This window comes from Narcine bancroftii, chromosome 7 (genome assembly GCF_036971445.1).
Source record: "Narcine bancroftii isolate sNarBan1 chromosome 7, sNarBan1.hap1, whole genome shotgun sequence".
NCBI classification, from domain to species: Eukaryota; Metazoa; Chordata; class Chondrichthyes; order Torpediniformes; family Narcinidae; genus Narcine; species Narcine bancroftii.
This window is the reverse complement of record NC_091475.1, coordinates 182,017,334-182,035,831: the sequence shown is the minus strand read 5'-3', so window position 1 is coordinate 182,035,831 and position 18,498 is coordinate 182,017,334. Positions and strand designations below refer to the sequence as shown.

At 40.3% G+C, this 18,498-nt stretch overlaps 1 protein-coding gene across 8 annotated transcripts in view; it reads right to left on the bottom strand.

Annotated features, from left to right (window-relative positions):
• pds5b (PDS5 cohesin associated factor B) overlaps positions 1-18,498 on the bottom strand; it is a 275,445-nt gene that overhangs the window by 124,268 nt on the left and 132,679 nt on the right. For all 8 annotated transcript variants that reach the window (XM_069891626.1, XM_069891625.1, XM_069891623.1 and 5 more), the window contains 2 exons: positions 13,814-13,959; positions 8,705-8,856 (listed from right to left, as the gene is read on the bottom strand). In XM_069891626.1, coding sequence (XP_069747727.1) covers positions 8,705-8,856; positions 13,814-13,959 — 298 coding nt within the window. The remainder of the gene's footprint in view (positions 1-8,704; positions 8,857-13,813; positions 13,960-18,498) is intronic.

The window sequence follows — 18,498 nt, the reverse complement described above, 5'->3', positions numbered from 1 at the left end:
CAGTTGACGCTTGCGAGTGGATTCGCAAATCCAAATGGAGAGGGGAGATGTGGTTGTCCGACAAGGGATAAAGGACAACTCAGGAGGTGAAGGGGAGATTGGGGATAAATAAGATAGAAATAGGAGAATAAGGAAAATGTTAGATGTTGTAGGAATGTTGTCTTATAAAGAGTTGAAAATAAGAAAACAGAAATGGAAAAGGAGGAAAGGTAATGATGGAAAAACGGAAAGAGAAGATAAACAAAATATAAAAGGGCTACGCTGAACTATATGTCTTTAAATATTAATGGAATACATAACCAAATTAAAAGGAAGAAACTACCAAATTTAAATGAATAAATGTATTCCATTAGAAAAAATAACATATTGGTTAAGAAATAACATTGAAATATTCGAACAAGTATAGGAGCCTTACATTAAATACAATAGCGAAAACCTACTGGGGACAAACATTACCTAAGTTGATGGAAGGAGAAGGAAAGAAAAGAATGGACTCAGTAGAATTTCTGGTGTAATTTTGTTGAATGACAACATTGTCTGACTGGCTTAATGCAACCTAGATTGTATACCTAAAATGGATGAGAGGGGGGGGTGGGGGGGTGGTTTGGGAGGAAAGGGGGGGGGGGGAGAAAAAGTCACTGTATATGTGTGAAAAGAAATAGTGTATATCATGGCTAATGTGATTTATGGTGTGAAAAATAAAAAAATTAAAAAAAAAAAATTATGAAGTTTTAGTCTGCCAAATTCATATTTCCATGTTAATTTTTCTAGCAATATTCTTGCTATCTTACCATGCCAGAGAAATTTCCTAACTTGTTTATTTAAATCCTGAAAATTTTTTTGAGGCAATGTTACGAGCCAAGAGGACCCCAAAACCCAGCAGCAATAGATATTCACCAAGACAAATGGTTACTTGAACAAAAGTTGCTTTTAATTATTTTTAAACATGAAAATAGAATCACACTTTAACTTATCCCTATTGACTTAACTAACCTCATTCTAATTCTAAGGGCACGTGTATATAATGTGTGTAGTTCTTTGATTCATAGCCCAATTTCACTTCTCACTCCTCCAAATTCACTGGTTGCAGGCAATTCTTATACCGTGCACAGAATTTAATATTTATAAAGTTCACCAGGCTTTGGTGCTTGAAAGGTAAATGGTTACCGCTCAGGAAGGTTCTTGTCGGTTTTCAGAGAGAGATTTATTGTACGCTGGACACCCGGCTACTTCAGTGTCTTGCCGAAGAAACTTGCCCTCTCAGGGTTCTCCGGATGATAACCTCTTTCTTTCAGGTCACCATAGAGTTCCTTCTTCTTTCTCTTATTCCAAGTGAAACATTAGACAGCCAGTCCTCTCCTCTTGTAAGAACCACAAGGGGTTTGACCAGGCTGAACTAAGAACTCACAACCTGTTTTCCAAATGGGGTTTTCCACAAGCTTGCCAGCTTGTACTGTTCCAGTCCCAGCTGTTGTTGCTGACTGTAACACTGTAGAAGTGATCTGTGTGTGTGTGTGTCTCTCTCTCTCTGAGAGAAAGCCTGTGACTCTCTCTACTTGCAAAACCACATGACCCTCTTAGAACAGCAGGTTCCCCTCCAGACTGTCTGCAGCTTCAACAAGCTCTTTCATCTGTTACCTTTTTGTAAACAACAATCCATTAGTGAAGTCTCTTGGGTACTCTTCAAAGCTCTTGCAAAGTCTGTGGGGCCGATATGTCTAGCATTAGCAGAGCTCCAGTATTTCAGATAAGAACAGTTTTAAAGTGCTTATATGTGACCTACAATAACAAACCTTTCCCAATTTATCTCCCAAAAACATATCTATATACTCTGTCACAGTACAGAAATTGGTAAAGTCTGAAACAAATATTGAATTCTTGGAAAAATATTCATTTTAATACAATTAACCCTTCCAATTAAAGTTATATGTAAGTTTATCCATTTTTTTCAAATCTTAATTTATTTTCTTAAATAATAGAATATAATTTAATTTATATAATTTTTTCAAATTATCTGTACACATTCCTACATTTTTAATCCCAGTATCAGTCCACTAAAATTGAATATCTTTATGACATTGTACCCAGTACTAATTCCATTACCTCACTCTTATCCCAATTTATTTTATAACCTGAAATGCTTCCATAATCTATTAATTGTTTATAAAGTCTAGGTAAGGATAATTGTGGTTGAATTAAATATACCAACACATTATGTGCAAATACACTAATCTTATGCTTGGTTTAATTTACCATGAAACTTTTCAATTGCTAGTCCATACAAATAATTTGTGCAAGAGGTTCTATAGCCAAAGCAAACAAAACTGGAGATAAAGGACATCCTTGCCTACTTGATCTACTCAAATTAAATGATTGTGAAATCTGTCCATTAGTTATTACTTTAGTTTTAGGATTTTTATAAAGAAGTCTAATCCAATTTACAAAATTAAGTTCAAAGCCAAACTTACCTAAAGCCTTAAATAACAAGTCCCATTCTAGTCTATCAAAAGCTTTTTCTGCATCCAGTGCAACTGCAACACTTAAATCTTTCTTCTTTTGTGCTAAGTGGATTATACTTAATTATATTTTCAGAAGTTTGCCTATTTTTAACAAAACCCGTTTCATATATATTTATTAATTCAGGAAGACAATCATTTATTCTATTTGCTAATATCTTCGCCACAATATTATAATCAACACTTAACAATGAAATAGGTCTATATGAAGCTGATTTTAATGGATCTTTATCTTTTTTAGGATTAACCGTAATTAACGTTTTGGAAAATGTTTCTGGAAGAATGTGCAATCAGAAAGCTTGTTCTATTACCTGCTCCTTTTCTGAACTTGATGTATCTTCTTCACTTTCATATTCTTCAGAAGCTTCTTCCACTGGGCTTTTATATCCTTCAAACGTTGACATGCCAGACTGCCCCTTTAAGAGACCTTGAGTGTTTTTTCAACCTTCTGTTCTTCTGTACCGTGCATGCCCAACGCAGTTTTAGTTTTTCATCTGGTGCCATCTTTACGAGTTGACTCAAAAATTATGAAGAAGGCTCTGGAGGAAGGTTCCTCTCCTGGGTCCTCACTGGCGAATCCAGAGAATACCTCAGCTGCCTGCTTCGATGCTAAGGTAAGCCCAGTTTCTTTTTTCTTCTTGTCTTTGGACTTTTTAAGTAGGAGTTAGTTTAGGTGATATTTTTCTTTCTTAGGTGACATCCGCAATATTTAGTTCGATGTTTTATACAAAATTTAAAGTAATTTTCTTTTAAAAAAACTTTTCTAATTAGGCACTTTTTTAACGAATCCCATGGGAGCCGTGAGGTTGCGAGTCATCCCTCACGGCATCATGTGATGTCCATCCCCCTCCTCCCCCCCCCCCCCCCGCATTAATTTCTTGAGTTCAGGTGCATCTTTCTTGAGGAACAGTGTGAAAAATGCATGAAATGGATGAGGGTTGAAGTACTTCTTTTCACTTTTCAGCCATAATGCTTTTGTCGACAACATTTCAATTGGCTTTTGATATTTCTTTTTGCACATGTGGATTCACTTTCAATGCTTTAAAGATGTAAACGTTACTACTCTTCAGTTTCTATCAACAATTGAAAAAGTTGTTAAACTGGTGGAAAGGAAACTATAACTGCCTGTCCTGAAGGCAAGGATCCACAGTTTGGTATTATCTGCTATAATCTTGACATTCAAATATGATTTGTTACAATTAAGTGAAATATACCACTTTTAGAAAAAAAATTGGCATGAAGTAATTTTATGGGCAAGATATCTACAGTATGTGACACTTGTGTATTAGCTTTACAAAAAGGAAGACCATCACAACATATCAAACCTCCATGAGGAGTCAGTTTAATCCATCACAGTAGGAATAAACATACACAAATACTTAATAATATTAAGAGTTGATTTTTGATTTTTTTTAAATTCTACAGACATCCAATATTTTCCTGCATGTTCATGTAGCAAAAACGTTTTGAAAGAGCACAGTTAAGTCAGACAGGAAGAGTGCATATAAGGGTAAATTACATATCAGTCAATCACTCATAACTGACTAGTTTGGCCAAGGCCCAATACCTATTATTCAGGGAATCCAGAATATTAGGAGAGAATGCCCATGTATTGTCAGATATGGAATTCATTCACTTTGCAGTGATGCTGATTTCTCCCATCAGTGATTTTAACTGAAAACTAAATCTACCTTATTGACAAAGAGCAGAATATTATGCCTTCAGCTGAATAAAATTTACAGTTAAATCTATTCAAATGATCAGTCAAACCATTAGAAGACCATCACAATACAAAAAAATCAACAACTTCATTAGGCAATACAAGAAAATTGAGGACAAGCGATCACCATGACTTGGAACACTAACTCACCATTTACATTGCACTTCTGCCCATTCCCAAAAAATGAACTAAATGAAGGACTTGGAAGTTCGATATATCAATAAAGAGTTAACAAAGATGTTTTGGAAAATATGCTTAAATTTATCAGATAGATGTTTTCACTGTAAGAAGGAAACAGGAACAACAGCACATGCAATTTGGGCATGTGAGAAAGTGAAAAAGTTTTGGGAAGATCTAAATCAAGTATTAAATAAAATCACAAAAAGCAACATTCCAAAAAATGCAGAGATCTTTCTTCTAAATAATATAAGTAAAGAATTAGGCCTCAAACTGGATGAAGCGCAAAAAAGATTTATTATGATAGCCTTAGCTGTAGCAAAAAATGTATAATGTCAACTTGGAAATCGGAAGAGAGCCTGAGAGTACAGCAATGGTACATAGAAATGAATAAATGTATTCCATTGGAAAAAAATAACATATAATTTAAAAAATAAAGTCACATTATTTGAACAAATTTGGGAACCATACATGGAACATAACAGAGAGGGCTTGCCTCAGATCTCCACCCCTTAAAATGATAAAATGACTTGATCCAGTGTGTAAAAGTAGATGACACAATTTTCCTGTTTATTTTCAATGTGTGATGACATTGTTTAATGGTTTATTGTATTGTATATGTTGAACGCTTAATGGGTTTGGAGGGGGGTGGGAAGGGGGGGAGGGAAGGTAGGGGGAAAAAAGGGGAAAAAATGCCATTGTGTATATTTAAGAGGGAAAGGTTTGTACGTATTTTGATTGATATGGTTCACAGTGAGAATTTTTTTTTAAATTTAAAAAAACAAAATGTGGATGTGTTGGAATCTGCGAACTGCCGGGTCGAAGTTCTGGATGGGGGCTCAAGTGTGTCGCTGGAACTTGGAGGTCTGGCACCTGGTACAGTTCTTGGCCAGTTCCGCCACCTCCTTCTTCAGCCTGTGCCACACAAACCGCACTGCAACCATCTGCACGGTTGTCTTTACCGCTGAGTGAGAGAGATCGTGGATCAGACTGAATGAAGACCTTCGCCCTCCAGTGCGGCGGGACCACAAGGCTCGGCATGCCTGTTGAGATATCGCAGAGCAATGTGTCCAGGCTGCTGGGCACTTGGACATCCTTGAGTTTGAGGCCGAGATAGCGTTCTGCGAGGTTGCGCCTCTGCATCGTTCCTCTGTGCCTGAGCCAGTTGCTCGTAATCCAGGCCGGGCGCAAGAGTGTTGGTGGCTGGATGGGAGAGCACATCCGCCACTATATTGTCTTTGCCGGCCCTGTGTTGGACGCTGGTCATGAACTCAGACACATACGAGAGGTGGCGATGCTGTCTGGCGGACCACGGATCCTTGGCCATCACCAGTGCTTGAGGGGCTTGTGATACGTGAAGGCTGTGAACGGCCTGCCCTCAAGGAAGTAGCGGATATGGCAGATGGCCAAATACTGTGCCAGGAGCTCCCGGTCGAAAGCGCTGTATTTGAGCTCCGGCAGGTGGGGCTGCTTGCTGAAAAAGGCCAGCGGGCGCCATTGTCCATCGAGCCACTGTTCCAGGAACCCCCCCCGCAGATGAGGCGTCCACGGCTCCAGTGGGTGCTCCAGCAATGTGGCACTGGCATCAACCTCATGATGAAAGCCCTGTTCGCCTCTTCTGACCATGATAAAGTCTTTTCTTTGGTGGCCAGGAGCGCAAACAATGGGCACATGGTGCACGTGGCTCCGGAGATGAAACGATGGTAAAAGTTCACCATCCCTGCAAACTCTTGGAGGCCTTTCAGGGTGGAAGGTTTGGGGAATCATTAAACAGCCGCTACCTTCTCTGGCTCCAGCCGCCAAAATGGTGTGCCCCAGGAACTGGAGGGACTCCTTGCCGAACTGGCATTTGGCCGCATTGATCTTGAGGCCAAAGTCCGCCAGCCGGGCAAAGAATGTGTGGAAGTGGGCTTTGTGTTCATCATGGTTCTCATGGCAATGAGAATATTGTCCAGCTAAATGAATGCAAAGTACAAGTCTTTTTCAACCGCATCCATGAGGCACTTGTATGCTTGGGCCCACGTTATTCAGACCAAAAGGCATACGCAGGAACTCGAAGAGGCCGAAAGGGATAATAATGGCTGTCTTACCCATGTCGTCTGGATGCACGGGGATCTGATGGTATCCCCGCACGAGTTCCACTTTGAAGAAGACCCGTGGAGGTTGGTACCCGTCGGGGGCTGTTGCGTCATTCAACCGATGATAGTCCCCACACGGTCTCCAGCCCCAGGACTATTTCTGGACCATATGGAGTGGCAATGCCCAAGCTCTGTCCAAGTGCCGGATGATTCCCAGTTCCTGGAGCCTGGAGAACTCCTCCTTTGCCTGCTGGAGCTTCTCGGGCTGTCTGTGTCTAGCGTGCAGCGGGGGGCCCTGTGTGGCGATGTGGTGGGAGACCCCATGCTGGGGCAGGGCGGCATTGAACCGTGGCTCTAAGATGGCGGGGAATTCGTGGAGGATCTCATCAAACTTGTCCTTGACGGTGGTTACGGTGGCAAATTTGGGCCTGCAGGCTTCTGCTGTGTCAAGTCGGGTGGAGTGGAACGTTCGGGTGTTGACCATCCTTTTCCCCTTCATGTTAACCAGTAGCCTGTGAGCTCTGAGGAAATCAGCCCCTAACAGTGCAGTGCCCACGAACCTCCAGTGGAACTTCTCCTTCCCGATCTGGATCTGTGCCCTGCAGGTGCCATAGGTCCTGATGGTGGAGCCATTGGCCGCCCGCAGGGTTGGACCTCGAGATCGGGTGTGAGTCTCTAATGCTGTGGGGGAGAAGGACGCTGAGTTCAGCCTGTGTCCACCAGGAATCGGCAGCCGGTGGATCTCTCCGTAACATGAAGGAGACTGTTTGTGTGGTCAGTCCCCAAGCCCATCTAGGTGAAGGAGCCTGGAAGACCGTTGCTGGGGATTTAGCCCAAAAGTTACGAGCAGCAGGTCTTTGAGGGCTGTGTATTTGCCCATAGCTGAGGGGTTGTGGATGATGTCGTCCACCCTCACTGCCGTATCTTGGTCCAGAGCACTCACGACATGAGAGAACATCGTGGCTTCTGAGGAGATGTTGCGGAGTTGAAATTATGCTTCCGCCTGCCTGAACCACGTTCTCGGTCAGTGGGTCCAAAAGGGGAGAGAAGCTTGATGAAGACAGCGTTAACCTCTGCTGAATCCATGGTGTTTTGAGTCCAGAAAAACGTCTTGGTCCATTGGCGTCACCACTGTGGTGGTGTGACCAGTGGAAGAAACACAGCCACCACGTTGAGGGTCTCTAACGACTGTTTTTATTCAAATTCAGCACGCCCCTTTAAAGGCAGCATGAGCTCAGTCACCTGGTGCCTTGTGACATCATAATCGCTGCCCAGGGTGCGCGCTGGAAGGGACGCTGGAGTCAGAGAGAAACCTCTGACGACGCCATTTCCCCATGGCTGCCCCGCCACGTGGCAATACAGGTGGGGCCAGTTCGCCATGAAGAAATGCGTCGCCACAGTATGATTCTTTATTTTAATCACCTATATGACATCATGGCACTTCCCCTGCTTGGCCATTTACCAATTCACACTGTAGGGAGAAGGTGACCTAGGAAAATTACCCGGGTCCAGGGCCGCAGACCCAGGTAATTTTCTCTGGCTGACATTTTCACACTACTGGTTCTTGGGATGGTTCCCGGGAAAATTTCCTGAGAATTCCCATTTTACACGGCAATGTGAAAAGGCCTTGTGTTACATGCTTTGCAGCAAGGACCGGAGAACACTTTTTTATCAGGTATATTTGTGCAATCAGATAATAATAAATATGGAACTTGAATTCAAGAATAAAAAAATCTTCAGCGCTCTTTCATTGTATTTTAAATCTGGTAAATTTTAGGAATAACAAAAAAATAAAGTCAGCATGTCATATAATATTTGGACAGAGAGAAATTTAGAGTTCTTTCTTTAGAACTGGAAGATGCTATAAATGGGCAGAGCTAGAGAAAATGAACAGAAAATAAATAAAAGATACCCATGACACATTACCAGAATTCTTCATTTAAGATTTGCAAAATCTACTGTAACTTGGTGGTTTTAAAAAAAGGAATATTCTTCTTCAACAGTATACAACTGCAATTAAAAAAAAGACCTGTAGCATTACTATTATTCCTAACATTGTAGGGAACTAATTTAGTCATTCATTCTGAATGTTTAGACAAGCATAATCCATCACTTTCAACATACAACAGGTACAATCATAACTTTCATTTCTTTAATAGTTAGAATTGCCACAATCACCTGCAATACATTTACGTCCAAAAGTTATCACGTACTTGTCATCAATGCTGTTTTGATAGTATATATGGAGAAGTTTGTCCTTAATCCATGAAATTTGTTTGGAAGCCTCTTTTCCTGCTTCAGCTTGTAAACAATATTTTTTATAGATCTGTGCCAGCCCCATCATAGCTTCTCTTCTTACTCTCCACTGGGGAGGGGGAAAAAAAAGTATTATTTATAGACATGATGCCATTTGTATTTATTAGAAAACAAAAAAGTAATTAGAAAGGCATAAATGTCACCATCTTGTTTTATTTTATGTAAAGGTAGGGGGTGAGAGTGCGTGCGTGTTAAGAATTTAGTCACCTAATTCTTCAGAAAAGCAGACAAAGAAACTTCATTACATAGACTTCACAGCTGGCAACTCACAGTAAAAGGCTACAAAGTGTTGGATAAATTTGTAAACTGTATTGCTAAAAAATTCTGAGTCCTAATTAAAAAAAACTTAAACTCCATTGTGATTATTCAATTGTATATACACAATCACTTCAGATGTTTGGTTAAGCCATAAACCACAAAGGCTTGAAAAGGAGAGATCAGCAGTTAACAGCTGTTAAGCAATCAAAGTCAGGAGACCCAAGCATCACTATAAAAGTGAGGAAATGTGTGCTGGAGCAGTCACCACAGGGCGAGTGGACAGAATCAGTGTGGAAAGACTATGGCTCAAGAAGGTTTGGCAAATAGGGGGCCGAGGTGGTTGTGCAGAAGGTGAAGTAAGTAGGGACCACTCTATTCGAGGAACAGAAAGGATTCAGTGGGTAGGCACTGGTAAGGGCAGGTTTTATATATCATATTTTTTCCTCTAGTTAGAGACAGTGGGAATTACAGCCAGGGCAGGGGAATACTCCTCTTGCAGAATATGGGTCATCGGGGAAACTGCAGTATCCCGACAACTTCATCAGCGAGAGGTGCATTCACTTCAGCTCCTGACCACCCAAGTTAAGGAATTGGAGTTGGATGAACTCTTGATCATTCGGGAGGCAGAGGGGGTGATGGACAGGAGTTACAGGTACACTACCACACCTAGGAGGCAGAAAGAGGCAGTAGATGATTGACAGTCAGGAGAGGGAAAGGGAACAAGCAGGCAGTGTAGGGCACCCCTGTGGCTATTCCCCTCAATAACATGTACCATTTTGGATGGTTTGTTTGGAGGGTGGTGGTGGGGGAAGAACCTACCAGGGACACGCTATGGCAATCAAATTTCTGGCACAGAGTCTGGCTTTATGGGTACGAAGGGAAGGGAAGAGAGAGGCAAGCTATAGTAATATGGGTTTCCATAATTTGAGGGATAAATAAGAGGTTCTGTGGAAGGGATCGAGAATCCAGATGGAATGTTGCCTCCTTGGTGCCAGGGTCCAAGATATCTCAGATCAAGTTCATGGCATTCTCAGGAGGGAGTGTGAGCAGCCAGATGTTGTGGTCCAATTTGGTATGAGGGTGAGGCGGTCCTGCAAGGAGAGCTCAGGGAGTTAGTGCTAGGATGAAGGAAGGGACCTCCAGGGTTGTGATCTCAGGATTGCTACCAGTGCCACTTGCCAATGATGTTAGAAATAGGAGGATAATGCAGCTTAACGTGGCTAAAGACATAGTGTAGGAGGGAGGGCTTCAGGTTTCTGGATCATTGCGTTCTCTTCCAGGGAAAGTAGAACCTGTTCCAACGAAACAATTCGCATCTGAACTGGAGGGGGATCTAATATCCTTGCCGGAAGATTTGCGAGTGCTGCTCCAGGGGGTTTAGATTTGCAGGGTGTGGAAACCAGAGTGCAAGAGCAGATAGAGCAGTGGAGGAGGGAAAAAAATGAGAAAATTGCATGTAACATTGGAAGTGAACAGGTTGTATGTGGTGGAAATATTCTCAGATGTATCTATTTCAATGCAAGGAGTATTGTAGGAAAGGCAGGCGAACTTGGAGCATGGAATATCACATGGAATTATAACATTGTGGCCATTAGTGACATTTGGTTGTAGGAGGGGCAGGACTGGCAGCTTAATGTTTCCAGCTTTCATTGCTTTAGACACAATAGAACGGGTGTTGGGGGTGGGGAGAATGAAAGGCAGAGGAGTGGCATTGCTCGTCATGGAAAATATCACAGTTGTCTACTGAGGCTATATGGGTGGAGCTGAGGAATGGGAAAGGTATGACTACACTAATGGAGTTGAATTACAGACCCAGTCGTCAACGAGAATTGGAGGAGCAAATCTGTAGCAAGATAGCAGACAGCTGCAGGAAACACAAGGTCGTGATAGTATATTTTAACTTTCCACATATTGACTGGGACCCTCATATATGGATGGCTTGGAGTTTGTCAAATGTGTTCAGGAAAGTTTTCTCAATCAATATACAGAGGTACCAACTAGAGAAAGTCCAATACTGGAACTCCTATTAGGGAACGAGACAGGACAGATGACAAAAGTATGTGTTGGGGAACATTTTGGGTCCAGTGATCATAATCCATTAGTTTCAAGTTAGTTATGGAGAGGGATAAGCCTGGCCTTGGGTTGAGATTCTAAATTGGAGAAAGGCCAATTTTGAGGAAATGAGAAAGGATCTAGAACGTGTGGATTTGGTTAAGCTGTTTTGGGGCAAGGATGTGCAAGTTAAGTGGAAGACCTTCAACGGTAAAATTTTGAGAGTACACAAGAGTTTGTACATTCCTGACAGGATTAAAGGCAAAGTTAACAGGCAAAGAGAACCTTGGTTTTTGAGGGATATTGTGAATGTGCTTCAGAAGAAGGTGTTTAGCAGGTATAGGCCACACGGAGCAAATGAGATATTTGAGGCATGTAGAAAAAAAGCAAGAAATATCTCCAGAAAGAAATTAGGAAGTCTGAAAGAAGACATGATAATTTTGCCAGACAATGTGAAGGAAAATCCTAAGAGTGTTTCTAGTAATATTAGAGCAAAATAAATAGCAAGGGACAAAATTGGTTCCCTCAAAGATCAGAGTGGTTGGCTATGAATGGAGCCAATAGAGATGGGGGAGATCTCAAATGGGGATTTTTTTTGCATCAGTATTCACTCAGGAAACTGGCACAGAGTAAAGGGAAATAAGGAAAACAAGCAGTGGAACCTATACAGATTAGAGGAGATAGTGCTTGCTGTCTTAAAGCAAATAAGGGTGCATAAATCCATAGATCCTGACAAGATATTCCCTTAGACTTTGAGGGAAGCTAGTGTAGAAATTGCAGGAGTTCTGGCAGAAATATTAAAAATGCCCTTAGCCAGGTGTGGTGTTCAGGGATTGGGGGTTGGGGGGGGAGGGGGTAGCTCACGTTGTTCCATTATTTAAAAGGCTCCAAAAGTAACCATGAAAATTATAGGATGGTGAGCCTAACATCAGCAGTAGGTAAACTATCAAAAGGTGTTCTAAGAGATCAGATATACAAGTATTTGGATAGTCAGGGACTAATTAGGGATAGTCAACATGGCTTTATGTGTGATAGGTCATGTTTAACCAATTTTATAGAGTTTTTTTGATATGGTTACCAGGAAAGTTGGTAAAAGAAAGGCTGTGGATGTTGTCTACATGGACTTTAGTAAGGCCTTTGACAAGGTCTCACATGGGAGGTTAGTCAGGAAGGTTCAGATGCTCAGTATTCATGGTGAAGTAGCAAACTGGATTCCATAATGGCTGGAAGGCAGAAGCCATAGAGTGGTGGTAATTATTGCTTCTCAGACAGGATGCCTGTGATTAATGATGTGCCTCAGGGATTGGTGTTGTTTGTCACCTATAATCAATGATCTAGATGTTAAGGTGGTAAATTGGATCATCAAGTTTGGAGATGACACTAAGAATGGAAGCACTATGGACAACAAAGAAGGTTTTCAAAGCTTGCAGAGGAATCTGGACCAGCTGAAAAAATGGGCTGAAAAATGGCAGATGGAATTTAATGCAGACAAGTGTAAGGTGTTGCATTTTGGAAGGACAAATCGGGAAAGGACATACACGGTAAATGGTAGGGCACTGAGGAGTGCGGTTGAACAGAGAGATCTGGGAATGCAGATGCATCATTCCCTGAAAGTTCTCACAGGGGTGTATAAGGTTGTAAAGAGAGCTTTTGGCCTTCATAAATCAAAATATTGAGTATAGTGAGAATGTTATGGTAAAGTTGTACAAGACATTGCTGATGCCAAATATGAAAAATGGTTCAGCACATCAAGAAATGGTGAAGGGATCTATTTCTATGCTGTCATGTTCAATGGTTCTAAAATGATGAGACTGCACACTCCATTGTGATAACATTGAGGAGACCCGAATTCTGATATATGCCCAAAAAGTCAATTAAAATATTTCATGTTGTGTATGCAAAGTTCCCATTCTTACATTAGCAACTTTGTGGAGGCTCATACAAGACAAACAGCTAGAAAACCAGCCTATTGAGCCCATGCTGACCATCACCCCACTCTTTACATCAATCCTATTTTTAAAAAATTCTCTCCATGTTCTCATCAACTTCTCCCAGATTCTACCACTCATCTACACACTGGGGTCAATTTACAGAAGCCAATCAATTTCACATTATGGTCAATTTTCAGCACTCAGAGGTCACAAGTAGAACATAAAAATTCCACAGAGACACCACCCCAGGTCAGGACTGAACCCAAACCTCTGGTGATGCAAGGCAGTTGTTCCATCAGCTGTGCAGCCCCAAGATGGAAGAAAACTCAGATACAGTATTTGTTTATTTTATACAAACATACCTGCTTCTCCTTCCATCAGCAAAACTCACAATAATGCCTATATTGCTGATAATTAAAGAAATCTTTTATTCTAGCCTCTTAACTGGGGCTAAAGAAATAATCTTCAAGGTTCCAAATGTTCATTCAATGCACTGAAGTACAACATCTGATAAACAATCTTTAGACCTGGTTCTCTGTATAATGATATTCAGAAGATATCAATTCTCAAAATTAAAAAAGGAAAAAGGGAGTAAAAGGAGCAAGAGATTAAAGGAAAACAAAGGTCTGCTATTCGAAACTGTAAACATCATCAAGAGCAATAGAGGGAACATTTTGAGTCGGCGGAAGCTTGGTGATGCATTCCCTACCCATAAATACGCAGCAGAGGGAAGCATTTCAAAGGAAAAATTTCAAATCTTCTCACCCGTTTGTCTAACGTCCTCTCTCTTACAAAGTTTAGCAGTTGGTCATTAACAAGTGAGAGATCCTTTTTAGCAGCAGTTACAATGGATACAATGACATCATGTCTTATCGCTTCTTCGGGATCGTGTGATCTGACTTTGAGAAACTCTGTAATAGATGAGTTAAATATTTACAGCTCAATTCCAAATACAAAATGCTCTTTCAATATTTTTATATTTGTTTATTCAAGCAAATGTTACAGAGGTACATGATAATAAAATAATTAAATTATTTATAATAATTCAAATGGTGTCAAGACCTATGATACATTTAAAAGTAAAAAAACCAAAAAAACTATACTACTGTCAACCCCCTCCCTTCAGAGGCTACTGGCTAAACATGTCTACTACCTAATAAAAGAAGGGAAGGTAATCAATGGGGTCAAGAAGTAAACTAAACTTACAAATTTTGAAAATAATTATGAAAGGAGCCCCATAGGAAGTAAAATTAAGATTAATTTCAGTAGTGGAGCATATAATTTTTTCCAAAGTCAGACATGCCATCATATCAGACATCCATTGAGTATGAGTGGGAGGGACAGCATCTTTCCATCTCATTCATATGGCCCTTTTAGCGATAAGGGAGGCAAAGGCAGTCAATATTAGACCTGCTGGCGTACTTACTCCAAAAATAGCAAGAAAAGGACTTGGAGTCAAAGTAATGTTAAGAAATAAAGACCAAGTAAAATTGGAGGGACATAACCAGAACATATGGTACAGTGTACCTTCTTCACATATACATTTATTACATTTGGAATAAAGATTAGAATAGAATTTAGCCAATTGGATTTTGGAATAGTGGGACCATTGTACTATCTTAAATTGTATTAATATGAGTGTCTAGCATAAAGAGAGGATGAATGCACTCGCTTCAAAATAGAGTCCCATGTCGTTTCAGAAAATTAACTGTTGAAAATCTTGTTCCCATAGTTTTTTAAATTCTGTCCAGGGAACTATCCCTAGATCTTGAAAGTAGTTCATAAGGGACTGATAAGATTATAAATCTTCCCTATCATATTAGGTTCCAAATCTTAAGGGAGCCTCAAAATTTTAAAAATTCAAGAAGCTCCTAACCTGTAACTAATGAAAAAAGTGATGTTTAGGTATTATAAATTTGGTGGATAATTGTTCAAAAGAAGCAAGATACAAAATGCTAAGTACTGTTTTTAATCTTAAGTCATTTCCCCAATTACCCTCCAAAAATCAGTAAAACACTGTATTGACTTTCTGATAAAGACAGCCTAACCATAATCTAATTTTATTTAAATGGTTCATCAGGTATTAGTAATATGTACCTTTATCAAAACTAGAATCTATGCAACTGTATGGAAACTCTTATGAATTGTGATTCACTACATTTTTATGAGAATTCAAATTTCACTTTTATTCTTATTTTAAAGTAACTAAAAAAAAGTCAATTTTACAAAGAACAACATTAAATGTTGAAATATTAAATTTGTTTCTATAGACCAATAACCCCAAGTGAAAGAAACCAATTATTAAATAGCAATTCTTAAAAGGGGATATGCAAACTGAGACTTCAAGAACCATTTGTTTTCTCAGGACTTGCAATTGCTTTTGTGGATTTCAAAAGCAACATGCATTCAAATAGAATGCATAATCAGCTGATACGGTTTACAGTGGATTGTTCTGAGCACCTGAGAACATCAAAACTTTAAAACTCAAGTAATGTGCAATAAGCACCTGAAATAAGAAAGCAAAACTTAATAAGGATGCATTTATAAAAGTACCAAATAAAATGTGTAAATAATCAGTTGTGCAATATTTAAAAGGCTCTTTATGCATGACTCTAGAGTTAAATAGTAAACTGAGACTTTGCTTATATACTCTGCCTTTCAATCAGGCAATCAAACCAAATCTAACTTTTCTTCTTTGAATAGTGACAAATTATCTCAATCTACCAATTTACAATTATGTGCAATTTACGACTTGTATGATTTTCACAAATTGCACCCACAAAATCAGATTTGATGGTTTCCTAACATATATTTGGGAACAGATTTAGGGACTTCAGCTTAATATATTAGGATAGACAGAGGGGTGATTAACCAATATTAGGTGCGCTACTGGATTGATGCTGGTCCCTTAACTTTCACAATATACATAAATGATTTGAGGGAATCAAGTGTAGCATATCAAAGTTTGCTGATGACACTAAATTGAGTAGATAAGTAAATTATGTAGAGGATGCGGAATGTCTATAGAGAGATCTAGGTAAGTTAAGTGAGTGGGACAGGGTTTGGCATGTGGGAGTACATTGTTGGTAAATGTGAGGTCATCCACTTTGAGAGGAAAATAATTATTAGTTAAATACTGAAAGACAGCATGCCTATGGTGCAGAGACTTAGGAATGCTTATTCAGGAATCACAAAAGGTTGGTTTGCACTTAGAACAGATAATCAAGGTCAACTGGATACGGGCCTTCATTGCTGGAGGGATTGCATTAAAAGCATGGAAGTACTTTAGCAACTATACAGGGTACAGTGAGGCTGCAACTGGAGTATTACATGCAATTCTGATCACCTTACTTGAAAAAGGTCACAGATGGTCCCCAACATACATCCAAGTACCATCTGACCGACCGGTTGGATCTCGAAATGGACACAAATCAGACGTATGTTACTCCAGGCCGACACATTCTTAAACTGGAGCCGCGGCACTTAGTCCTTGGCCTAGCCTGTCCTGCACTGGAAAAACCTGTTGTCCACCACCACCACCTGACCTGAGCTCACCTTCCCCACCTCGAACACTGGGTCTGACACCGCCTTCGTGTCCTGAATATAGAATACATTCTCCGCCAGTGGAGTCTTGGTGCCCTCCCAGCCTGTGGCTACCGCCATGTTGGTCTGTCAAAATAAACACCCCTTGGACCTGACACGTAATTTTTATAGTTACATATATTTTTTAAAAATATATACTTTTTTTTACCAGTCGTATGTACAAATGGTCATAAGTTGCATAGGTCGTAAATAGGGGACCTTGGAGACGATGCAGAAGTGGCTCACCGGGTTGATTCCGAGTGGAGAGATTATATTGCTTGGCACTATATTCATTGGAATTTAGAAGAATGATAAGGGATTCCATAGAAACATATAAAATCATGAAAGGAATATACAAGATTGAATCAGGAAAGTTGTTTCCCCTGGTAGGTAAGATTAGAACAAAGGGACACAGCCTCATGATTCAGGGGAATAGACAAGACAGAAGAGTAACTGCTTCTCCAAGAGAGTAATGAATCTTTTGAATTCTCTGCCCAAGGAAGCAGTAGAGGGTCATGAAATATTTTGTGAAATATATTTAAGATATAAATAAATAGATTTTCCATGGTAGATGAATTAAAGGTTATGGGAGGGGAGGGGGGGAAGCAAGTAAGAGGAGTGGAGTCCATAGCCAGATCAGCCAGCCACATTCTTATTGCCACGTTCAATCTCTACAAGCCAGACGGCCAACTCTTATTTTTTGTGCTTTTATGAATCCAACTGAATGTCACCAATTTCAAAACAGCTCTGCAATTCAAGGTTAGCCATTCCAATTGACAATCAAAATCTCCAATCACCTGAACAGTGATTCCCAACATGGATATTTAAAAGCAAGTTCAACTCTTTATATTTTTATAACTTTATCATAATACCTTTAACTTGTTCATTTTTTTTGTTTCACGATTTAAATCAAATTTAATGGTTTTAAGTTATCTCGCATCATCAGACACTGAAAAACTTTTCTGAAACTTAGAAAGGGGCAAGATAAACAAGAAACTCTGCAAACACTTTGAGTGTAATTTAATACACAAGACTTAGAACAAGGCTGGCATCCCTATTTGCTGAGGCTAACAACAGCTCTCAGTTACCTCCTCATTCTTACCCCTTGAAAAAACTACGCTACCATCTCCTACACCATCTCTGGCTTCATCACTTCCCGTCATTTCCGTTCCTAGGCCTCCAACCTTATTTTTTCCAACATTGTTGCCGCATGCTCCTGCCCCACCGAACTCGTACCTCAACTTCACTTTGTCCCTGGGTCCAGTCCTTCCTACCTATATCTGCGATACCTCACATGTTCTCCATCACTTCAGCAACTTCCAGTTCCCTTAGCACGACATCCTCATTTTTACAATGGGCATCCAATTCCTGTACACCTCCATCCCCCATAATGAAGGTATCAAAGCCCTTTGATTCTTCTCAACAACAGACCCAACCAGTCCCCCTCCACCAACACCCCCAATCACCTGGCAGAACTTGTTCTCATCCTCAATAATTTCTCCTTTGCCTCATTCTACTTTCTCCAAGTCAAAGGAGTCAGGGGTACCCACATGGGTCCAACATACACCTATGTTGGCTATGTGGAACAATCCATGCTACAAGTCTGGTGAGGCAAGGCTCAACTCTTCCTCCATTACACTGCTGCCTCCTGTACCCATGATGAACTTGACTTTACCAGTCTGCTACTAACTTTCACCCCAACTTCAAATTCACTCAGTCCATCTCTGGAAACTCTCCATTTTCTCAATGTCTCCATCTTTGGAGACAAACTCTCTACGCATATTTTCTACAAACCCATCAACACTCACAGTTACCTTGACTACACCACTTGACATCCTGTAAAGATTCTATTATTCCCAATTTCTCCA